Genomic DNA, 25750 nt, shown 5'->3' with positions numbered 1-25750 from the left:
TTCTCTATAGATTTGATATAAATGGAATTGCACATTATGTGGTTTTTTTGTATCTGGGCTCTCTCACTTCACATGTTTTCAAGGTTCATCCATGTTGTAGGATGTATCAGTAGTTTGTTCCTTTTTATTTCTGGATAGTCCCAGTTTTTCCCAAACAAGAAGATTGTCTTGAATTTGCCTCAGAGTAGTTATTGTATATTTCCTCTATTTTATGTCCAGATGATAGGATTGTTATTACTGACAATTATTTTGTCATGAGGGGAATAGCAAGTGCAATTCAAAACCTTAAAATAATATACATTTACTTCATTTTTAACATAGACTGTCAATGTGAGTAATCCTATATGGAAAGTTATCATTTTCTCGTAGGTAACATTCATTGTTTCTCCCACCGACTTTTATGTGAAGAGTTTATTTAAACTCAGAATAGTTGTCCTTTGTGATGTAAGTTTAATATAGTGTTCAGGTACAGAAGTGTTAAAGACTTATTTAATGAAAAATTTTAGGAGGATATGTCTTAAAAAAACTGATTTCACATTATATTTTAATATAATAACAGAAACATTTTGGAACTTGAAAAAACACTTTTCGCTACTTTGATCTACAGGTTATAGTTTTTTGTAGTAACCTGTACTTGCACAGTTAATATTGTGAAAAGAACAGTTGGGCAATTAAGCTAACATTAATGGTATCCTTGACACTATTTTGATCCTGCTTTAGATTTGATGTTCTTTAAAAAGTCCAATCTAATAAGCAGAATTTTGAGATTCTTTCCTCTTTGATTTCTTTTTCTCCCTGCCCCTGTCTTAATTTCCAAAATCCTCCTATCCTAAAGATTAGATTTTTTTTTGGTCACATTTTTTGAATAGGCCGTATCCCAGTTTGTGCTTTGTGAAATAGATGAGTATAGTCTTTATCTACTACTGGTGTGAATCTTTGAACATTCATTCTACAGCATTAATTGAAAGGGTTTTGGGAGGGAGGTTCATGTGTGTGGGAGGGGGGGCTGTTTTTTTTTTTTTTTTTTTTTTTTTAGCATGGCACTTTTTCAAACATTTTTCATGTGCTTAGGTACATCCAAGCAGAAGTCCAGTTCCCTGCAGGTAGCAGATCAGGACGTACTGCCACCTTTTCACCCATACCAGCCTTTGGAATGCATAGTAGAGGAGACTGAAGGCAAGCTGAATGAACTGGGACAAAGAATTAGTGCTATTGAAAAAGCACAGCTTAAGTCATTGGAGTTAATTCAAGGTGAACCTCTGAACAAAGATAAGATAGAAGAACTTAAAAAGAACAGAGAAGAGCAAGTCCAGAAGAAGAAGAAAATACTGAAAGAACTGCAGAAAGTGGAAAGGCAGTTGCAGATGAAAACACAGCAGCAGTTTACCAAAGAATACTTGGAAACCAAAGGTCAGAAAGACACAATATCTCTACACCAGCAGTGCTCTCATAGAGGAGTCTTCCCAGAAGGGGAAGGAGATGGTAGTCTCCCAGAGGATCACTTTTCAGAGTTACCTCAGGTTGACACAATCTTATTTAAAGATAATGATGTTGATGATGAGCAACAGTCTCCACCATCGGCAGAACAAATTGATTTTGTCCCAGCCCAGCCTTTATCATCTCCAGAGTGTAACTTTTCCAGTGACTTAGGTTCTAATGGGACAAATTCTCTTGAACTTCAGAAAGTATCAGGTAATCATCAGATTATAGGACAGCCTCAGATTGCTATTACTGGACATGATCAGGGGCTGTTAGTTCAAGAACCAGAAGGACTAATGGTTGCAACTCCAGCCCAGACGCTTACCGACACTCTTGATGACCTGCTAGCAGGTGGGTTAAGAAATATATCTGTAATAATTTCTCTTTAATCTGTGTGCTCAACTTCTTTAGATAACCCTCCAAAAACACCAACTTTGTATTTTTCCATTTTAGAACTGTCTTTGTAAAATGACTCATTTCTTGAGGTGTTTTGGAAGAGAATTTAACTAAGCTCAATAGCACTAATACACAAAAGTGTGTTTTCCCCTCCTCTTTTTTGTTATTTGCAAAGGCAAAGAAATAAAGTTGCCATGATCCTTTATTTTGGACCTTTGGTATCAAAGCCACCCTGTGTTGTGTCTTGGGTAGGAGATCTCAAAGTAGAATTTCTTTATAGAGAATATTCACATAAGATTATACATTAAATTTTCCTGCTAATGATTTTCATGTTTGGAAATCATAATTCTAAATCACCTTGCTTTTTCTTAATTTATGATTTTATTTAAATATTTCTAATTAAAAAGGATGTTCAGAGAAAACTGTAAGCTTCCCATGTTGTTATACTATTTGTGCTTAGAAGATGTAAAGTACATTGAAATTATTATCAACTTGATGATGATTTGGAGATTGGGATTTTTAAGTTAACTGTCTTGGTGAAAGCACACACACAGACACCACACACACACACACACACAAACACACACACACAAAAGGAAAAGAAAAGAAAGGCCCGTAGCCTTAAAGTATATGTTTCTGTTTATTGTTGTGTGGAAAATTACAACTAGATATGAAATGAGGTGCACAAGTTTACTTTCCCTTTCATTGTCCTTGCAGCAGTGGGAAAACAGTGCAATTAATCATTTACCTTCCTAAAGATGGCTGGTGAATGTATCACCTCCATGAGAGCCCAGTTCAGAAATGCAGCCAGAATGGCTGTTGACAGTGGATGAAGACCAAGAACTAAGATGTAGCTGGAGTGATATTCAAAGGCAGGCCAGTCCTCTGTCTCTTGATTGCAACATTTTTTCCTTACTGTTGTCTGTTTCCTCTTGTCATATTCTCCTCCCCTCTTCCCATCCCAATTATGCTATCCTAGTTTCCTTTCTTCTTTTATTAGCCTTTAGTCTTCCTAATCTTTACTGAATCTTTAATAATGTGGAATAAGATTACTTAAATCAGGAATTTTATTGGGCATGTGTATAACTTCCAGTGGTTATAGAATTGTAATACTACCTTTGAGCCTCCTCTAATATGTAATAGGTGTCACTGTGCAGAGGAGGAATGTCTTAGTTTCCATAAAGAAAATAAAAATTCTGGGAAATGTTTTAAGGAGTTAGATTCCTTATTCTTTAATTTGGGTTTTTATATCTTCAGCCCACAGCCACTTAACTCAAATTAACTTTGTGTCATTAGCGTTGAGAGTTGTTATAAATTATGAATAAACTCTTATAGTTCATTTATAGTTCTAATTCTAATCTGAATTAAAGCAGATATTGGAGTATGAAGTATGATTATGAATAATAATAATGAAACTGGTGTCCTGGGAGTAACATTTTTAAGACTTAGAGTTCTATAAATAGCATTATAATGTTCCGGATTAAATAACTCAGTTTGCAGTTATGAAATCCACGTTACTGATCAATCTAGTTTTGTTGTAACTTAGGACCTTTTTATTTTTTCAAGAAAGTAGAAACAGCTCTAACGGGAACTTGTAGGTATTCGCTTTATGGTAGTATTTACAGATGGTTCTTGTAAGGGAGGTCAAATTTTGCGTATTTCACTGAAGTATTTGTTAAATTGAAATGGTCTTTTATAAAGTTCACATGAAACTTCAGAAAACTGGTTAGATAACATCTCTTATTTATATATGATGTTAATATAAACTAATAAAATTTAATTTTTTGTTAGACATTAATGTCTAATGATAGTTGGCCTACCATATTGTACAATATTTTATTAATAAGCTTTAACTTATAAATAAGCTGATAAATACAAAAATTATCTTCATATAAAAAACTTCCATTTTTATGAAGGTTATCTGTTCTAAAATATATAGCAGTAATTAGATTTTCTTTGTTCAAGTGATGATCTGTCTCACTTAACGTTAAAAAATGTTATTTTATTAAGTCGGAGTTTCTCTTAATTTTCTTAATTGAAGATGAAAGAAATTAGACAAGGATGAATTAGGTAAATACCTAATTCCCTAATTGTATGATATATTAATATATTGGTAGGATTATAGATCAGGCCAAAGATGTAATTAATTTTACCTAAATTAAATCTAGTTCTCATCCCTCATATTTAATAAAGGAGAAAATATTGCACATCTTACAATTTTTACTTTAGAGAATATCTATATATAATAGCAATAAATATCACTCTTTAAATATAGGAGTATTTTTTTCTTTATTGCTGTTCTACTCTCAAAATATTTGTCATGATAATGAATTGGTTAGATACACAGTTTATTAATGTCGTGACTTGATTAGCTAACTAACTTAGTCTTTTAATGTGTAGTCTTATATGTGTCATACCTGATATAGTCCCAGACAGAATGTATGTAAACTGGATTGGGAGCATGGTTCTTCAGGTCTTTTTCTTCTGAAAGCAAGTGTTGGACTTTTAGAAGTTATCATAATAGCAAGTGATTCTCAGTTCAAATGTCTAGAACTAAGGTCTGGAAATTTAAAGCAATTTTAAAAAGTTCAAAATAGGTTTGACCATTGAGCAGTTCTAGAAACATCTAGTAAAAATTTCATTCTTTTTTTTTTTTAATTTATTTTATTTTATTTTTTTCCCCCAAAGCCCCAGTAGACAGTTGTATGTCATAGTTGCACATCCTTCTAGTTGCTGTATGTGGGACGCAGCCTCAGCATGGCCGGAGAAGCGGTGCGTCCGTGCGCACCCGGGATCTGAACCCGGGCTGCCAGTAGCGGAGCATGTGCACTTAACCGCTAAGCCACGGGGCGGCCCAAAAAATTTCATTCTTAATATTATAAATAAGATTGGTTAAAAATCAACTAATATCAGTTTATTTACACTTATTGAGCACTTACCATGCACCAAGCTCTGTGCTAAATGCTTTATATACATTATCTCATGGGCTTTTTATAATAATCTTATAAAATAAGTCCTTTTCCCACCTGTTTTTCTGTTGAAAAACTGAGGCTTATGGAAATTAAGTTGCTACTAAGTGTTTAAGGTTCAAATTCAGTTCAGCCAGGTTCAAGAACCTCAGTTGAATATGTAAGCATCTAATTCAACTTGAAGTTCTGAATTTATATTAAAGATATTGTTATTTCCTTAGACTTCTAAATTCTGTTAAATAACAGTTTCCATTATTTTTATATTAAGATTTGATGTGCATGTAAGGTTTAATATAGTTTTGTGACCTCAGCACATTGTTACTGTTGTTGGCATCTTTTTTTTTTTTTTTTTTTTTTTTTTTTTTTAATATTTTATTTATTTATTTTTCCCCCAAAGCCCCAGTACATAGTTGTCTGTCATAGCTGCGCATCCTTCTAGTTGCTGTATGTGGGATGCGGCCTCAGCATGGCTGGAGGAGTGGTGCCTCGGTGCGCACCCGGGATCGGAACCCGGGTCGCCGGCAGCGGAGAGCACGCACTTAACCGCTAAGCCACGGGGCCGGCCCCTGTTGTTGGCATCTTAATAGGCTCTCTTAAAACAAATTCCAATTCAAAAGTGTCTGGCTTTAAGTAATCCCGTGGGAGTCGACATAGGCTTAAGAATAAAAAAGTAATTAGGAAATCCTCTTATTTTTGAGAGAATTTACAATAAAATATCTTTAAATAATAATTTCTTCTAATAAATGTTAGTATTTTATTTATAGATTTTTATTTATTTGGAACTATTTAATAAAGTTACTGTTATATAAAACAGATTATAGTGATTTAATTTCTTAAAACCTCACAACATAGTTTATGTATACCCAGTGTCTGAGATTTTTATATAGTAAGGTTTATTATTATCTTACATATTGCCTACAAAACTATCTTAAATTTTGTAAAGAATTAAGTAGAGTATTGCACTTAGTTTTTCTATCACCCCATTTTAGGATGGTGCATAAATTTAATTTGAATTATATAGTGACTTTTGTAGTAGTGACCTATCGTAGTCATTTTGAGAGACTTTTCGTTCAGAGGTAGGAAATGTTTTAGGATTTATGAAAATGTCATAGTCTTGGTATAATTTTATCTTAATAAAACCTTTATTCCACATGTACCTTTTAACTCTTTGCTACTTTCTAGTTTTATCTTTATAACTTTTTGTATGTAATTCATCCTATTAAAGTCACTTCTCTGGAATGTTTCTGATTGTCATTGTTATAAGGAGAAAAAATGTTTCTAGGATACTGTTGTACAAAAATGTACAGTAATTGATGTAACAACATATTTTTGGTAATATAGCTTTTATATGCACAAAAGTATTTTTTTAAAAGCCAACTCTGTAAAGAAGTCTTTTATAACATCACATTCTGGCATAGCACTCTAATCAACTATTTAAAAAAATTTAAATATATGTTTTTCATAGTAATAAAGATAACATAAATAAACAAAAGTAATAATGATAGAAAAGTAGTTCTTTAATAAGGCGTATGTTAATGATTATGAGACCACTGTTAAAATCTTATTATTACAAAGGTACTGTATATCAGTCTTTACTGTCTTGTTTTCTGGAGCTGTTTTCCAAACATATCTATTTTGAGGAGGTATAATAAAATACTATCTACTTTTAATTCATTGAATGACAAAAATTTTTAAAGCTTTGTTTCCATCATACGTGTTCTTATAGGTGAAACAAATATACATAATAATCATTCCTATTTGTAACGAGATTTTTAAATTATGTATATTTATGTGGTGACAAAAGCTGCAGACATTCATATTGTCAAGATGATTTTCTATATATTGGTGAGGAGGAGGGAGGGATAGCTCATGTAGAAACATATTTGAACATCTTAAAATTTGCTAAGTTATTTAAAGAAATAGCATACTAAAGTTAGTCATTCACACTTGTTGTGATCAGTATCCTTGATTGGGATCCAGTAATATCAAGATTCTAGAGAGAAAACATTCTCCAGTACTTGAAATGCTTGCATTTTCCTTTAAGACCTATGTGTTTTTGATTGACTTTTAGTCTGGGTGATAGAAGGTTATTGCCATCGCTGAAGCTTTGTTGTCTTTTTATATATTATTAATGATTATATATTTTATTCTGAGTTTTTTCTTTCTGGAGTGAGTAGTTACATTTTTATTTTTCAATACAGTGAATAATAGTACTGAAAGTCCTATAAAATATCCGAAAATTACATTTATTGAGCACTTACCATGTACCAAACACTGTGTTAAATGCTTTTTATACATTATCTCACAGACAACTCACAACATCCTTCTGAGATAGGTCCTATTTCCCCTTCTATTGGGCAAACTCCATCTCTTATGAAACATAAGAAATATACAGAGACATAAAGATATAATTTCAATTGACTCAGTTTTCAAACACCAGATTTTGAGGTCCCAAATAAAAGTTCCAATGTTCATTTTAAAAATAGTTTGATTTTTCAGACATTGATTCATTTTAGCAGATTTTCAAAGTAAATACTGAATTTTAAAAACACATACTCTCTGCTATTTATGAGAAATACTCTAACTTGTTCTCCTCCCTCTTTTTTTGTTTGTTTTTTTTTTGCATTATCTTCAGGATATTTTTATCTAATTGTCTTTTACAAACTAAGACAAAAATTCCTTTTTTTTTTTTTTTTTTGGAAAGTATTTTCTCCCTATTGACAATGTAAAAGGCTACCATTTGTTATATGTGCACTAAATATCAGGCACCTGCGCTAAGTATTTGACCTGCATTATCTCAAGTGGTCTTTCCAACAACTTTACAAGGCAGGTACTATTATTATCATCCCCGTTTTACATATAAGGAAATTGAGGTTCAGAGAGGTTAAATTACTTGCCCAGGATCAGAAGGTCACTGGTAGGACTGGGATTCAAACACAGGTCCATGTGCCTCCGCAGCTTATGATTTAACTACTGCATTATATCACTGCTATAGAATTTTCTGTTTTCTGTGTTTTTCTGTATACAAATGACTTTACTCTTTTAAGTAGAATTCAGCAATGTGAATATTGTTTTTCAGCTGTGAGTAGCAGAGTGCCCACTGGTTCAAACAGTTCCTCTCAGACCACAGAATGTCTTACACCTGAACCCTGTTCTCAGTCTCCAAGCAACGTGGCTTCCCATTCTATGCCCCCTGTGTATCCTTCAGTTGACATTGATGCACATGTAAGTAGATTGCTTTATTTAAACTTATTTTGCACATTCTGATTTTGTTTGGAAAGGAAAGTAATCATTGTGCCTTCATTATGAAAATAAATATTATTTGCTCTTCACTTGATAACCCTATTGTAAACAAACAAAAAAATCTAACCTATTTTTTTTCTTCTTCTAGACTGAGAGCAATCATGACACAGCATTAACACTAGCTTGTGCAGGTGGTCATGAAGAACTTGTATCCGTACTCATTGCACGAGATGCTAAAATTGAGCACAGAGACAAAAAAGGTAAGAAATGTCAATCAGAAATAAAGCCTGAATGTAATTACATCAGAAAACAATTAGTTTTTTCACTATCGATAAGTAGTTCCTAAACTATCTCAGTGAAAAGATGGATAAGCATATTTCAATTAGGAATATGCAGATCTATTAATCTACAAAGCCAAATTATTCTCCAGAAATTCAAAAATTAGACTGTAGATCATCAGTGAAGTACATCAAGTTGTGGTTGCCTTCCTCCTTAATCCGAAAGTAGAGCGTGCAAAGGTATCAAAGTTCAGTATGAGTATAAACTTGAATAGTTTTGTTTGACTTAACGTTTCCTTTTTATCAGGTGTTTATGGGTTTTTGTCACTAATAAGTTAGGGTTTAGAGCAGTTTTATGTTAAATGGTTACAAGTATCTGCCCTAAAGACCTTTTTCTACTAAAACAATAGAGAATGGAAAACAGTGGCTTAATAAGTAAAAGACACAAATTTGTTTGAAATTTTTATTTTCTGACTTAGGTTTCACACCACTGATCCTGGCAGCAACAGCAGGGCACGTTGGAGTTGTTGAAATCCTTTTGGATAAAGGTGGAGATATAGAAGCACAATCTGAACGAACTAAGGATACTCCACTTTCATTGGCATGTTCTGGTGGACGTCAGGAGGTGTGTTAATGTTAATTTTCATTTTGTAAACATTTTGCTTGTATTTTAAATATGCATGTGCTTACTAATTTAGCTACATGAATAAAACTTGCATGTGTTTTGACATGTCTTTATACCAAGTTTAATGAGAATAGTAAATGCCATTTTAAGGAATCTGTTTCTTGCCCTGTAGGCAAAATAAAAATTTTCTTTATCCTTACCTTTATTAGGGCTGAATGAACCACATTCCTAACACATATGAAGTGCAGATTGATCACTCAACAATAGATGAGTAGAAAGAGTGACATCCTGTTATTTCAATATAATTGGGATTTTGAAGCTCTGAATTCCTCGATATGAAATTGAATCCATTTCTCTAGTGCTGATATTTGAATATTTAAGGCATAATTAAAATGTCAGATATTTAGACAAGGAAGTTATAGGTCCCATTTCTTTGTGCTTCCTTCATTACAAGTTGAACCCTTGGTGTAAACTGGATTTCACTTTTCATATTTTACTTTGTAGGTGGTAGACTTGCTGCTGGCTCGAGGTGCAAATAAAGAACATAGAAATGTGTCTGATTATACACCACTGAGTCTAGCTGCATCTGGAGGATATGTTAATATCATTAAGATTCTGCTTAATGCGGGGGCAGAAATTAATTCAAGGTATCTATCACCTGTTCATTTTATTACTCATGATTAATAAATTACTACCTTGGAGTTAAGTGTCTTCCCCTAAATATTTGGACAGATACCATTTTTAATTAAGATAGTACTGAAGTTACAAGGCCAACAATTATTCCTATAATGTGCTTATAAGTAATCACAGCTTATTTCAGCTAACATGGCTGTTTTTAAAGAGGTCTCATTTTAGAAAGTACTTTGTTATGCATAGTTGGAAATTTATAGCCTCTAAATAGGGATTGTGTTTTAAATTGTGAGATTTTCCTATTCCTAATTATTAGTCTAAACAAATAAAATCTATTCATTGGTGTTAGAAACCTTTCTTTTTATTGAGACATTTTTATCTTTGATGTTCTCTATGCTTTTTAAAAAACACTAGGCAACATATTTTTTTAATTTTCTAAGCACATTTTCCCTCTTAGGACTGGGAGTAAACTAGGTATTTCTCCCCTGATGTTGGCTGCAATGAATGGACATGTTCCTGCAGTGAAACTGCTGCTTGACATGGGTTCAGACATTAATGCTCAAATAGAGACCAATCGGAACACAGCTCTCACTTTGGCCTGTTTCCAAGGCCGAGCAGAAGTAGTGAGTTTGCTTCTGGATCGAAAAGCCAATGTTGAACATAGGGCAAAGGTAAGCATTTTATAACTTGTCAAGTATCTCAGATATATTCTGAGTAGAAAGATCATGGCATTTCCACTCGAATGTGCTATTTTAAATTGTTGTAAGTTGGGGCTGGCCCTTTGGCGCAGCGGTTAAGTGCGTACGCTCCACTGCGGCAGCCTGGGGTTTGCAGGTTCAGATCCCAGGCGCCCACCAACGCACTGCTTGTCAAGCCATTCTGTGGCGGCGTCCCATATGAAGTAGAGGAAGATGGACACGGATGTTAGCCCAGGGCCAGTCTTACTCAAGAAAAAAGGGGAGGATCGGCATCGGATGTTAGCTCAGGGCTAGTCCTTCTCACAAAAAAAAAAAATTGTCGTAAGTTAAAACTGATCCTCCAATGCAGGATTGAGGAATTTTGCTATACGGTGGTCAGTGACTCACTGTCACCATTCGTGACTTTTATTGAGGACAGTGAAGAAAATAGAATCAGTACTTTTTCCAACCTCAGCCTTGAGTGGCTCACTATCAGTCCTCCATTTTGCAACTTTTGAATGTAGTAAGATTATTTTATACTAAGATATTTTTGTAGTAAGATTATTTTGTAGAGTCCAGTAATATAGATTCTTGAAGAACTTCTTTAATGAGTCACATACTTACCATTGATAAAAACCCCAATCAAAAAAATTACTGCATAGCATGTAAAATTAGGGCCGGCCCTGTGGCTTAGCAGTTAAGTGTGCGCGCTCCACTGCTGGTGGCCCGGGTTGGGATCCCGGCCGCGCACTGACGCACCGCTTCTCCGGCCACACTGAGGCCGCGTCTCACATACAGCAACTAGAAGGATGTGCAGCTATGACATACAACTATCTCCTGGGGCTTTGGGGGGAAAAATAAATAAAAATTGTAAAGAATGTAAAATTAAGAAAGCTAAAATCTAATCTGTCACAGATTCTGACAATTTCATGACTATTTGTTATTTAGAAAGTAGGACTTAGTATGTCAGTGCTTTGAATTTCTGTGCTTAGAACTGTTATGTACTTAGAACCCTAGAAAAACATAGTTTATGTAGAATTCTTTATAATCAGACAATGTCCAGTGTGGTAGTCATATCAAATTGGAAAGGTTTGAATGAAAATCTTATATTTTCTCCCTGAATCTCATTAGTTGTATTTCTTAAAATTTAATGCAACATTTACATTTTTTTAATCTAAAAAACGAGGAAATATATGTTTCCCTCAGACTTTTCATCACACAAAGAGAAATGAGTCTTTCCTATTATCCAGTTTATCTTTTTGTATTACAAGTATTCAATGTAGCCCACTTATCTATTAGAAGTCCTAGAGAAATCCATATTATTTTGGAAATGATACCATTAAGAAATGTCTTTTGGCGAAAATGTTGGAGACGAATGAGCGAAAGACACATATGCATAAAATTTCTGAAGTGATATTTTAGTCTATTTTACCCAAGTTTGACTAGGATTGGAAGAATTTATCCCCTTATTTAGCAAACTGCATTCTTAGAGTATATTCTTTTTTTTTTTTTTTAAAGATTTTATTTATTTATTTATTTTTCCCCCTAAAGCCCCAGTAGATAGTTGTATGTCATAGCTGCACATCCTTCTAGTTGCTGTATGTGGGACACGGCCTCAGCATGGCTGAAGAAGCGGTGTGTGGGTGAGCGCCCGGGATCCGAACCTGGGCTGCCAGCATCGGAGCACGCACTTAACCACTAAGCCATGGGGCCGGCCCCTTAGAGTATATTCTAAACAAAGTTTTCCCATGGAACATTGTGCCTTACTTAATTTTCTTTTCATTCGTCTTTTAATATCTCTATTCATTGTGCAGAAAAGTTATTGTCTCATGTGTAAATTTATAACAATATAGAAGTTATGAAATTGTTTATTTTTTTAGCATGAGGGTAGTATGTTATGATAAGTAAATTCATTCTAGCGTGTCTAACTGAATAACAATTTTCACTTGCTATTTAGTGAAATTCAAGACTGAATATTGCTTAGCTCTTTTATGAGAGAAAATCAGAAATAGAATCCACTTTAAGTCAATTGTTTTAGTCTTTTAAGGAAATTATATTAATGTACTTGCATAATTTTTCGGTTTAAACAGACTGGTCTTACCCCCTTGATGGAAGCTGCTTCTGGAGGATATGCAGAGGTTGGAAGAGTTCTACTAGATAAAGGAGCAGATGTTAATGCCCCCCCTGTGCCTTCCTCAAGAGATACTGCTTTAACAATAGCAGCAGACAAAGGTCACTACAAATTTTGTGAGCTTCTGATTAATAGGTGGGTAAATTTTATATTTATATATAGAACTTCCTATAATCCCTTTCACATTTCAGAGCCTTTATGGTTAATAAAATGGTTTTACTTTATGGACATTTTAAAGACCAGATTATTTGCATGCTGTTTTATAAAAGATAAAAGACAAATAGAGAACAATAGAAAAAGTCAGCCTCCTCTCATAGAAAACAAACTATATTAACATTCTTTGATTTTATAGGGGAGCCCATATTGATGTTCGTAACAAAAAGGGAAACACACCACTTTGGTTAGCATCCAATGGTGGTCATTTTGATGTGGTGCAATTGCTAGTGCAAGCAGGTGCTGATGTGGATGCAGCAGATAACCGGAAAATCACACCGCTTATGTCAGCATTTCGCAAGGTAATTTGATGTGGGGAAAAAAAAGATAAAACTTAATAATTTTAAGCCAATTCTAAGCTGAAACCATGTGAGAAGGATAAATTGATTTTGAAGAATTGACTATGTTTCCATACACAAACCACTGCTATCTTTCCACTCTCTTTGTGGCCAAATCTAAGAGCTGTATGGTAGTTTGCTATAAGCGATTTTGTTGTTTAATCACTTGGTGTCTTAACTAGTTTTGTTTTGTTGTTATACATAAACATGAGATTTAAGGACAGATATTATATGCAGATGGATGTCTTTTCTACCTAAGGAGGAACAAAAACGAGAGGACTTTCATAAAAACTTATTATACCTCCTATATATATTAAGGGTCACTTGTCTGCTACATTTTAAAAAAACCTTTGAGGGCCAGCCCGGTGGTATAGTGGTTAAGTTTGGTGGTATAGTGGTTAAGTTCATGCGCTCCGCTTCGGTTGCCCTGGGTTTGCAGGTTTGGATCCCGGTTGTGGACCTGTGCACCACTTATCAAGCCATGCTGTGGCAGGCATCCCCCATATAAAGTAGAGGAAGATGGCCACGGATGTTAGCCCAAGGCCAGTGTTCCTCAGCAAAGAGAGGAGTATTGGCAACAGATGTTAGCTCAACGCTAATCTTCCTCACCAAAAACAAAAACACCTTCCCATTGCAATTATGATAAACTATAAACTACTTAACATGGCTTACAAAGCCCTGTATGATATGGCTCATACCAGCCGCTCCAGACCAATCATTTATGCTACTTTTCCCTTTTGCTCACTATACTTTAGCCACTGGCCTAGAGTACACTAAATTTTTAACTGCCTGAGGGCTTTTGCTCACAGTTTTTTTTTCCACCTGAAAGCTTCTTTCCCTTGTCTTCACCTGGCTCACTTCTATTCATCCTCTAGCTCCCTTTTTTTTTTTTGGTGAGGAAGATCAGCCCTGATCTAACATCCGATGCCAATCCTCCTCTTTTTTGCTGAGGAAGATTGGCCCTGAGCTGACATCCATGCCCATCTTCCTCTACTTTATGTGGGATGCCGCCACAGCATGGCTTGACAAGTGGTGCATCAGCGCGAGCCCGGGATCCGAACCCACGAATCCCAGGCCACCAAAGCAGAGCCCGCACACTTAACTGCTGCGCCACCGGGCTGGCCCCTCTAGCTCCCATTTTATTTTATTTTTTATTTTATTTTATTTTTTTTTAATTTATTTATTTTTCCCCTAAAGCCCCAAGCGATAGTTGTAAGTCATAGTTGCACATTCTTCTAGTTGTTGTATGTGGGACGCGGCCTCAGCATGGCCGGAGAAGCAGTGCGTCTGTGTGCGCCCGGGATCCGAACCCGGGCAGCCTGCATCGCAGCGCACGCACTTAACCGCTAAGCCACGGGGCCGGCCCATCTAGCTCCCATTTTAAATGTCACTTCTAAGAGAGTCCTTCCCTAACACCCAATCTGAAAAGGTCCTCTTATTCTCTTTTATAGTACGCTATTATTTTCCCTATCCCAATTTGTAATTATACATTCAAACATGTATTTACTTTTTTTTTTTTAATTATTTTATTGGGGTCATATTGGCTTACAGCATTGTGTAAATTTCAGGTATACATCACTATATTTCAGTTTCTGTATAGATTGCATTGTGTTTACCACCAACAGTCCAGTTATTATCCATCACCATGCGTATATGCCCCTTTACCCCTTTTGCCCTCCCCCCACCCCCTTCTCTGGTAACCACTAGTCTATTCTCCTTATCTGTGTGTTTGTTTATCCTCCACATATGAGTGAAATCATACAGTATTTACTTACTTACTTACTTATTTATTTAGTGTGTGTGTGTGTGTGCGTGTGCAGGCATGAGGAAGATCAGCCCTGAGCTAACATCCGTGCCGATCTTCCTCCACTTTATATGGGATGCTGCCACAGCATGGCCTGACAAGCGGTGTGTCAGTGCGCGCGCCGGAGATCTGAACCTGGGCTGCCATCAGCGGAGCGCACGCACTTAACCGCTAAGCCACGGGGCGGCCCCCGGTATTTACTTTTTTAATGCCTGTCTCCCCAACTAGACTGGAAGATCCATGAAGACCAAGATTCATGACTGTCTTTTTCACTACTGTTTATACTCAGTTGTTTAGCACAGTACCTGACACATACTAGGTGGCCACTAAATAGCTATGGAATGAAAGCAGTGTTCGTTATGTGTCTTAAAAGAAAATTTTTTTTTTTTTTGTGAGGAAGATCAGCCCTGAGCTAACATCCATGCCAATCCTCCTGTTTTTGCTAAGGAAGACCAGCCCTGAGCTAACATCTATTGCCAATCCTCCTCCTTTTTTTTCTTTTTTTCTCCCCAAAGCCCCAGTGGATAGTTGTATGTCATAGTTGCACATCCTTCTAGTTGCTATATGTCGGACGCCACCTCAGCGTGGCCGGATAAGCAGTGCATTGGTGCGTGCCCGGGATCCGAGCCCCGGGCTGCCAGTAGCTGAGCGAGCCCGCTTAACCACTACGCCACAGGGCCGGCCCCTTAAAAGAAAGTCGTAAGATATTTTCTAGACTTATTTCTTTTTTTCTATTTTTTTCTTTCTTTTTAATTGAGGTATGATTTATATATAATGAAATGCACAAATGTAAGATACATAGTTTAATAAGTTTTGATGATTGCGTACACTCATGTTAACTCACACCCCTTAAAGATATAAAATACTTCCATAATCCTAAAAAGTTCCATCATGCCTGTTCTCAATCAATTGCCTGCCTCAGAGGCAACCACTTTCCTGTTTTTTGTCACCGTCAGACTAGTTCTCAAAGACTTTTTAGAACCTTAGTAGGAGGGGAAACTGTGCAAGATTGGTTATGTTAGAATAGATGTACATGGAATTGATTACAGATCATTCAGCCCCTGATAAGGGCGTTTAGAAAGTGTTTTACCTAGATTCAAGTCATATGACTCAGATCAATGTGATAGTCCACCTTGTTAGTTTAGTAAGATAGAGCCAAAATAATGCTTTGAAATCTAGAACATCCTCTTTGTTTTAGGACTAATTTCCCTTTTATACTGAGATTCATTTCATATCACCAATTTTTATTTTATTAATAGATTTATTCTAAGAGGTATTGTTTTTCTACAAAAGTTTTTCTACTTTCAGTGGGAAGTGGGCAGATTAAATTCAAGAGAAATGTCTTTTGGCCTACCATATATTCCTGAGCACACTGTACTTATCTTTTTCTGTCTATAAATTCAACGTTGTTCTAATTTTCATAATTCCAATTTTAAGTTCAGTAAACTCTGGGTGTATTACTGTACCTTTTACTCTTAAGTGTTTAAGCATATGGGCAAATTTTCAAGGGATTGTTTTGTGTATTTTTTGTTGTAATCTTTACAGGGTCATGTAAAAGTTGTTCAATATTTGGTGAAGGAAGTCAATCAATTCCCTTCTGATATAGAATGCATGAGATACATAGCAACAATTACCGATAAGGTAGGTTTAATACACTGTTAAAGCACATTTTGTTCTTTGTGGAATTACATGCCGAAGTGTGCAGTTAGCAGCCTGTTCTTTTTGTCCTCCATGAGACCGATCACCTGATTATTCTATGCTTGTTTCCCCATTTGCAAATGGGGAATGAGTATAATACTTTTGATAAATTATTTTGAGCTTCCCTTTCTATTTTGAACCAGAATTAGAGTGACTGTAGCTAAAGTTTATTACTAGACCGTTAGCCTGATTAGAACGTTTTCTGAGAAGACATAAACTTTTTAGGAAATGGTGCCTTATTTCGATGAAAGATTGATACATGACTAGACTCAAAGGATAGCTTAATTTGGTTTAGTGAATTTTCAGTTGATTGAGCTTTAAGCTCTGAACTTTGGTATGCTCATCAGCTCAGGTTTTATTTGGCTTGTTTATGTTATGTGTTCCTATATATATATAATTAATTCCATTTTCTACTATAGGAACTGTTGAAAAAATGTCACCAATGTGTTGAGACAATTGTGAAGGCTAAAGACCAGCAGGCTGCAGAAGCAAATAAGAATGCAAGTATTCTTTTAAAGGAACTCGATCTGGAAAAGGTAAGTGGGAAAAATAATTTTCCTTATTAGAAATTGTTGAAAATCTGCTAGAATAAATTTGCCACCTGTATGACCAATAATCTTAACAAAATCTCTTTCAAAAGAAATGATTAATAGATTGTCCAACCATCAATTTTTTTATTCTGACCTATCATTCATAAAAAATATTTTGAACCATATAGGCGAGGGACTACTTTTTGAGCAGATTACAGTTTACCAAATGTGATTAAAACCACTGCCTAAGTGGTTTTAACATTAGTGTGAGAAGAAATTTAGTAAAACATTGGAAATCTTTTGTTTATTAAAAGATCTGGGCTATAAGTAGTTTATAAGATCCTTAATTAAAGAGTAAGTGTCTAGTATCCTAGGATATGTGGTATAATGGAAAAAATAAAAAAAAAAGATCACTTTTCTGAGGCTCAGTCTGCTTACTTGGAAAATGAGAAAGCTATTATTGAATCTAGAAGTTATATGAAAAGAACAAACACCATGATCAAGTAGAGTTATTATAGGAATGCAAGAGATAGCTTAACATGACGATAATTGGAAGATAATTTGTTGATGATTAAAAGAGAAAAAAATATAATCATTTTGAGAGATGCTAAAATTTTGACACCAATTTTTATTTAAGATTTTATTTTTATTATTTTTTCCCCCCAAAAGCCCCAGTAGATAGTTGTATGTCATAGCTGCACATCCTTCTAGTTGCTGTATGTGGGACGCGGCCTCAGCATGGCCAGAGAAGCGGCGTGTCGGTGCGCGCCTGGGATCCGAACCCGGGCTGCCAGCAGCCGAGCGCGCGCACTTAACCGCTAAGCCACGAGGCCGGCCCCCCAATTTTTATTTAGAAAAATACAAAACTTGTAAGCTAAGAACAGCAAATTGCTTACAAATCAATGATAAAAAGATAACTTGCTCAGAATAAAAAATCATCACATGAATGGGCAATTCACAGAAAAAGAAATACAAATGTTCAGTAAATAATGGAGAGTGCTAAACTTCATGAATAAACAAAGAAATGCACAGTAAAAGAGTAATATAAATTTTTTTTACCAGATTGGCAAAGCTTAAAATATAAAAGTTTGGTAATCGCTATTGATGGCAAGGGTGTGGATAAATTAGCACTCTAGTATGATTTTTGATATATGGCGTAAATTAGTGTAACTATTAATGGAGATGCTTTGACAACAATGAATTAATAAAAAGGGTACATACCCTTACTCCAGCTATTCCACTTATAGAAATTTAGCCTAAGGTAAATAATTAGATGCTCAAAGATGTGAATGTGTAAGGACATTCAGTGTTGCATTGCTAACAATAGGGAGACAAGTATAAACCTTAAAGTCTTATCATTAGAGAATTAAATAAATATTTGTACCTCTGTGATAAACTTGATTACAGTTAAAATCAGAAGGGGAAAAAAAGTTATGTTTATTTTAAAATAAAGTTTGAAGTTAGATGACTACTAAGGTCCCTTCCACATCTATAATTTTTATTTTTGTGTAACTACCCAGGGATATGGTCAGCAATTCCCTAAGTAGCCAATTTGCTCTTATGCCAACAAAGTGATGAAATAATTTTTAGCTTAGTCCTTGGCTCCTTCCGCATTTACATAGGAGGTTGGCAAACTTTTTATGTAAAATGCCAAATAGTAAATATTTTAGGCTTTGCAGGCCATATGGTCTCTGTCATAACTCCTCAACTCTGCTATCGTAGTATGGAAGCATCCATAGACAATAGCTAAATGAATGAGCGTGGCTGTGTTTCAACAGAACTTTATTTATGGACACTGAAATTTGAATTTTTTATAATTTTCATGTGTCATGAAATCTTCTTTTTATTTTTTTCAACGATTTAAAATGTAAAAGCTTTCAGGCCATACAAACACAGACAGCAGACTGGATTTGGCAGGCCATAGTTTGCTGACCCCTGATTTAGATAAATAAAAATTTCAAAGAATAACTACTTTATGCCTCAGCATAGTAAATTATAGTTTTGAGGAAAACGCTTTACTTAATTACCAGGAGACCTAGACTCCATGGACAAATTCTTATGGTGAACCTTTTTGGATAATTTCCATAGAAATATGAGTAACTTGATGTGTTTTCTACTTGTTTCACACTTTCATTATGATGCTAGGCAACTACTACCATGTTCCCCTTTCTGAAAAAAAAATATCTTCTAGTATTAATCAAGGCAAAACTAAAAGTGATCAGAATTATGAATGTGGCTTAAAATAACTCTATAACGTAGGGAAAATAATTTTTATAATAGCCTCTTGTCAGTATTTTTATAGTGAATTTGTTAGTATTTTATAAAGATCACAATAGCTGCATTTTAGTCAAGTAAACAGATGCCACATAAATGTATTTTTTAACAGCTTTACTAAGATTTAATTCACAGACCATACAATTTACCTATTTAAAGTGTACACTTCAGGGCCGGCCTCGTGGCTTGGTGGTTAAGTGAGCGCGCTCCGCTGCTGGCGACCCGGGTTCGGATCCCGGGCTCGCACCGACGCGCTGCTTCTCCGGCCATGCTGAGGCCGCGTCCCACATACAGCAACTAGAAGGCTGTGCAGCTATGACACACAACTGTCTACTGGGGCTTTGGGGGGAAAAAATAAATAAATAAAATCTTAAAAAAAAAAAAATAAAAAAAAAATAAAGTGTACACTTCAGTGGCTTTTAGTGTATTCACAGAGTTGTGCATCCATCACCACAATCAATTTTAGAACATTTTCATTATTCCAAAAAGAAACCCCACACCCCTTAGATATCACCCCCTACCCCTTCAATCCCTCCATCCTAGCTAACCACTAATCTACTTTCTGTGTCTATGGATTTGCCTATTCTGGACATTTCATATAAATGAAATATTACAGTATTTGGTCCTCTGTGACTATCTTCTTTCACTTCATAATGTTTTCAAGCTTCATCCATGTTATAGCATATATCAATTCTTCATTTCTTTGTATTGCCAAGTAATATCTCGTTATATAGGTACACTGCATTTTGTTTATCTGTTCATCAGTTGATGGACATTTAGGTTGTTTCCACGTCATTGGTGTACAATTTTTTTTTAAAATATGGAGTGCTTCATGAATTTGTATGTCTTCCTTGTGCAGAGGCCATGCTAATCTTCTCTGTATCATTGCAGTTTTTTTAGTGTATGTGCTGCCAAAGCGAGCACAGTATACAAATTTTTGTGTGAACATGTTTTCGTTTCTCTTGGGTATATATCTAGGAATGAAATTGCTAGAGCATATAGTAACTCTGTGTTTAACTGTCACATTGTTTTCCAAAGTAGCTGCACAATTTTATATTCCTACCAGCAGTATATGAAGGTTCCAGAACCATATCCTCACCAACACTGCTTTATCTGTCTTTTTGATTATAGCCATCCTAGTGGGTGTGAAGTGGGCATCTCATTATGATTTTGATTTGCTTTTCTCTGATGGCTAATGATACTGAACATCTATCTCTTCATGTGTTTATTGTCTATTTGTATATGTTCTTTGGAGAAGTGTCTATTCAGATCCTTTGTCCATTTTTTTTTTTTTCGTGAGGAAGATCAGCCCTGAGCTAATATCCAATGCCAATCCTCCTCTTTTTGCTGAGGAAGATTGGCCCTGGGCTGACATCCGTGCCCATCTTCCTCTACTTTATATGGAATGCCACCACAGCATGGCTTGACAAGCAGTGTGTTGGTGCACGCTGAGGATCCGGGCCTGCGAACCCTGGGCTGCTGAAGTGGAGCATGCACGCTTAACCACTGCGCCACCGGGCTGGCCCCTCCTTTGTCCATTTTTTAATTGAGTGGTCTTTTCATTATTGAATTATAAGAGTTCTTTATAAATTCTTGATACATGTCCCTTACCAGATGTATGATTTGCAAAATTTCTTTCCCATTTTATGAGCTGTCTTTTCACTTTCTTGATGGTTCCTTTGAAGGGCAAAAACTTTCATTTTGGTGATGTTCAGTTTATCTATTTTTTCTTTTATTGCTTTTATAAATGTGTGTTGAGACTGACATCCATGGGAAGCCCCATGTACCATAAACAAAAATATTTCATTCTTTATTTTAAATTATTGCATTATTGGTAAAATGATACACCTATTTTATTTGCAGTCAAGAGAGGAGAGCAGAAAGCAGGCCCTTGCAGCTAAAAGAGAGAAAAGAAAAGAAAAGAGGAAAAAGAAAAAAGAGGAGCAGAAAAGGAAGCAGGAAGAAGATGAGGAAAACAAACCTAAGGAGAATTCAGAACTACCAGAGGATGAAGATGAAGAGGAGAATGATGAAGATGGTGAGAAATGACCCATCCAAATTAGTGATAAAATTCTCCTGTTTATCAACTTCATTTTGAGTGCTTTTTGCTCTAATTAATTCTAGTTAAATATTCAATTACTATTGTAATCTGAAATTGACAATTGACTTTCACAGTAAATATTTCTAAATATTTTATATTGTAAAGTGATATAGAGACCCAGAAGGGGGAAGGCAAGCACATAATTTGAAGAAGTTCAGTTGTAATTTAAGTTACCCTGTAAAATGTCGTGTGTGTCCTAAAAGTGATACAGTAAGAGGTTTGCCAGCTTCTCTTCAGGTTCTTCCCTACCCTTTCCTCCCCCAGTTGGAAACTGGGGAGAGGTCCAGTTCCTCAGTAAATTTTTAGCCTAAGATTCAGGCTCAAAGCTATACGTGGCTTGGGTTCAATATTCTCAAAGAGTTGTTTATTGTACAGTCTGGCAGTGCTTGTACTAGGCAAATAATTTTGCTCTATTTGAATTCTAATTCTAAAATACTATGTGAAAAATTTCTTAAATTCAAACTGTATTATGATTTTTGTTAGTTCATGAGACTAGCATTTCAGATCTTAAGAATGTTAATAGTGTGAATGTTTTATACCAAGTTGGACATCAAAATATGATATAGTATATTTGTTCTAATAACAGTAAAGATTTCTTTATTTACTAGTGAATACTAGTGAATATGAAAGGAAAATATGACCTAAGGGTCTGAATTATTATGAATTTTTGGGTATATTCTGTCACAATTTGTTTTGAGATCTGTACCTCTCAGTGTGATTTTTATCCTTTTTGATAATTTCAGTGGAGCAAGAAGTTCCCATAGAACCTCCTAGTGCAACCACCACCACCACAATTGGAATCTCTGCAACATCTGCAACATTCACAAATGTGTTTGGGAAAAAAAGGGCCAACGTGGTGACAACCCCCAGCACCAATCGGAAAAATAAGAAGAACAAAACAAAAGAGACCCCTCCCACTGCACATTTAATATTACCAGAACAACATATATCCTTAGCACAGCAAAAGGCAGACAAAAATAAAATAAATGGAGAACCCAGAGGTGGTGGTACAGGTGGAAATAGTGATTCAGATAACTTGGACAGCACAGATTGCAACAGTGAGAGTAGTAGTGGTGGTAAAAGCCAAGAGTTAAATTTCACTATGGATGTGAATTCCTCTAGTGATAGGAGATACCCCTCACTGCTACTCCATTCCCAAGAAGAAAAGACGAGTACTGCCACTTCTAAACCTCAAACACGGTAAAGTTTTCTGATTTGTTAACTCTACATCCACCTTTCCTTTTTCATGCTTGGCACAAGAATTTGAAGTACATTCTTCAAGCATAAGTTGTGTTAAACAATTTAGGTCTACCACATTATCTGTCTTCAATATTCAGAACTGAAATTCACCGATCTTCTCCTAATCATGTGCTAGTTATGAAATGGGATTATTAGAAATTTTTATGATTCAATTTTGAAATTGAAAATATTAGCATATCTTGATTTTATTTTAACTATGTCATTTTTGTTGATTATAGTCCAACTTTTGGCTTCCAAATACATTTTAATACTAAAATAGATGATGGACTCTGCTCTATTTCTATTTTTCTGAATTCTTGATAATTTGATGTGCCAAATTTTAATTCAAATATTTCAGCATAACTTTGTCTATAAAGAAATACAGTCTTGAATTTCTATCTTAAAATTTATCTTTTATTGGACTTTATTTCCCTCTTCTCAGACTTGAAGGTGAAGTGAATCCTAATTCATTATCAACAAGCTACAAGTCAGTGTCATTGCCATTAAGCTCGCCAAACATAAAGCTAAATCTGACTAGCCCTAAAAGGGGGCAAAAAAGAGAAGATGGATGGAAAGAAGTTGTACGAAGGTAAGTAGATTTAGTCTCATCTTTTTAACTTTATAGACCATATACGTTCTCCTCTTGTGAGATGGTTACCCAACTAATTAATGAATGATTTGAATGTGGTTTTTATTTTAAACGCAGTCCCATGCTAAATCCAGAGAAGTCTAAAGCAAAATTAGAAGCAATATGTAAATTTTGCTTGCATATTTTATATGATACAACAAATGTTGGCTTTAAAATGACAAAAAATATTTTATTAAAACATAAGATTTCCAGAAGTTTATAGACAAACCATACAAGATAGTCACAAGGGAAGATTCTACACTTGACAGCAAAGTCACAATGTTATTAGTGAAAGCTATGATCTTTATTTAATGGTCCCATTTTGATTCAGACAATCAAGCTTGTACATATATAGCACAGCATTTAAATAAAGTTAGACTTGGCTGGAGAGCGTATTCTGAAGAAGTGGTTAGCTGCTTTTAACCAGTGCAATTGGATTACCATAAAAAGGGGGAAATGTGTCTGTAAAACTAAAACTACCTTCCCTGTCAAAAAAAAATAAAGAACACCTACATCCCTGCAACTACCATCATTCACACTGCTTTATACTTAGACCATGATAGGGGAAGTGAATAAAAGCAGTGGGGGGCTGCTGCTTTTAAATGTCTCACACAATCCAGATGATACTTCTAGGCTCTTGCTCATGCTTTACAACAGGGAATTAGGACAAGATATAGATTTGCTAATGTGCATTTAATCAGCAAAGAGCTGAGATGTCTAAGCTTTTTTTTTTTTATGTTTCTAAGACTTTGTGTCCATTAAATGCAAACAAAAAAGGAAGAAGTCTTGGCAGAACAGGAGAAGTGATACATACTTGATGATCAGATCGATTTAAGATTATTCATGGTGTATAGCCTAGCCCATGCTCTAGCTTTCAGAATATCTAAATATATTCTTCCCAACTTGTCCACATTAAGATGATAAATTTTGATCATGAAATGTACTTTCGGGGCTGCCATTGGGTATGCTTTTGCCATTGGGTATGCTTCTGGAAGGAATAGTTCAGGGTTTTTTTTTTTGTTTTTTAATAATTTTTTTTTTGTGTGTGTGAGGAAGATCAGCCCTGAGCTAACATCCCTGCTAATCCTCCTCTTTTTGCTGAGGAAGACCTGCTCTGAGCTAACATCTATTGCCAATCCTCCTCCTTTTTTTTTCCCCAAAGCCCCAGTAGATAGTTGTATGTCATAGTTGCACATCCTTCTAGTTGCTGTATGTGGGACGCGGCCTCAGCGTGGCCACAGGGGCGGTGCGTCGGTGCGCGCCCGGGATCCGAACCCGGGTGGCCAGTAGCAGAGCGTGCGCACTTAACCGCTAAGCCACGGGGCCGGCCCGGAATAGTTCAGGTTTGAAGGTCTCCCTCAAAGGTGGAATCCTGAGGTCCAGCAATGACCACACGAAAATAATGGGTATTGCTCTCATCTGGTTCTGCCAGCAAACACTGGGTTTCCTTGATATTCCTACGGGGCAACTGGGCCATCTTGTCAGATCCCAAGATTAGCCTCTCGTCTTCTCTCTGGCTCTGCTTGCCTCAGACACAAGAGGAAGTCCCAGGCTCCACTAGTGAGTTGCTTTTTATGTAGTTCAAATCTGAGGCTTTATTTTTTATTGCTAAGTATAAACTATTGATATTGATAAGCTAGCCTCTTTTATTCAGTATGGAGTTTAATAATACAGTATGCATTATTTTAATTTAGAAAGAGTCAATACATATGGTCATTGCAGTTGAGTTGACGTGTGATATTTTGGGCAGATTGAATGCTTAGATTGAGTGACTTTTTTTTTTTTTTTTTTTTACTTATTTTTTCCCCCAAAGCCCCAGTAGATAGTCGTATGTCATAGTTGCACATCCTTCTAGTTGCTGTATGTGGGACGTGGCCTCAGCATGGCTGGAGAAGCAGCGCGTCGGTGCGTGCCCGGGATCCGAACCCGGGCCGCCAGCAGCGGAGTGCGTGCACTTAACCGCTAAGCCATGGGGCTGGCCCAGATTATGAGTGATTTAAATATAGTTTTTGTTTTAAATGGCGATGTAATTTTTCCCTTTACTAAATTAAATTCAATATGATAAGATAGGTCAGTTCTAAAATAAATAGGGAATTACTAGAAGCTTTTAAGTTTTGAGAAATATTATTCTAAAATGTCCATGAATATACTTACTAAGACGTATTTTTTAATAAACACATTTACTATACAGAGACATTTGATTTCATAAGCTCATTTGTAGGCTTCATTTTATAGGTCAAAGAAATTGTCTGTTCCAGCCTCAGTGGTTTCCAGGATAATGGGAAGAGGAGGATGCAACATCACTGCAATACAGGATGTTACTGGTGCCCATATTGATGTGGATAAACAAAAAGATAAGAATGGGGAGAGAATGATCACGATAAGGTAATTGTGAAAAATGTATATTGCTAGTTCTGTGTGGAAATTAAATTTTATTAGAAGCATACTTTTGTTAGGTATGGTACAATCAAGAATTTTATTTCATGGTAAAGGTTAC

The 25750-nt window shown here is 35.6% G+C and overlaps 1 protein-coding gene and 1 non-coding gene across 6 annotated transcripts in view; one reads left to right on the top strand and one right to left on the bottom strand.

Annotated features, from left to right (window-relative positions):
- The window catches only part of ANKHD1 (ankyrin repeat and KH domain containing 1), a 123154-nt gene that overhangs the window by 85813 nt on the left and 11591 nt on the right, over window positions 1-25750 (top strand). For all 5 annotated transcript variants that reach the window (XM_087429695.1, XM_004420092.2, XM_014795384.2 and 2 more), the window contains 14 exons: window positions 1072-1830; window positions 7924-8069; window positions 8236-8347; window positions 8845-8990; window positions 9495-9637; window positions 10078-10291; window positions 12388-12563; window positions 12781-12943; window positions 16329-16424; window positions 16901-17017; window positions 21149-21323; window positions 22130-22586; window positions 23068-23214; window positions 25489-25638. In XM_087429695.1, the coding sequence (XP_087285821.1) occupies window positions 1072-1830; window positions 7924-8069; window positions 8236-8347; window positions 8845-8990; window positions 9495-9637; window positions 10078-10291; window positions 12388-12563; window positions 12781-12943; window positions 16329-16424; window positions 16901-17017; window positions 21149-21323; window positions 22130-22586; window positions 23068-23214; window positions 25489-25638 (3001 nt within the window). The remainder of the gene's footprint in view (window positions 1-1071; window positions 1831-7923; window positions 8070-8235; window positions 8348-8844; window positions 8991-9494; window positions 9638-10077; window positions 10292-12387; window positions 12564-12780; window positions 12944-16328; window positions 16425-16900; window positions 17018-21148; window positions 21324-22129; window positions 22587-23067; window positions 23215-25488; window positions 25639-25750) is intronic.
- LOC147917251 (U6 spliceosomal RNA) lies at window positions 20100-20209 on the bottom strand. Its single transcript, XR_015552110.1, has one exon. It is a non-coding gene; the product is annotated as a U6 spliceosomal RNA (small nuclear RNA).

Source organism: Ceratotherium simum, chromosome 4 (genome assembly GCF_057802395.1).
Source record: "Ceratotherium simum simum isolate JZ-2026a chromosome 4, ASM5780239v1, whole genome shotgun sequence".
Classification (NCBI taxonomy): Eukaryota; Metazoa; Chordata; class Mammalia; order Perissodactyla; family Rhinocerotidae; genus Ceratotherium; species Ceratotherium simum.
Note: the sequence above shows the minus strand (reverse complement) of the source record. Positions and strands in the feature narration are given on the sequence as shown.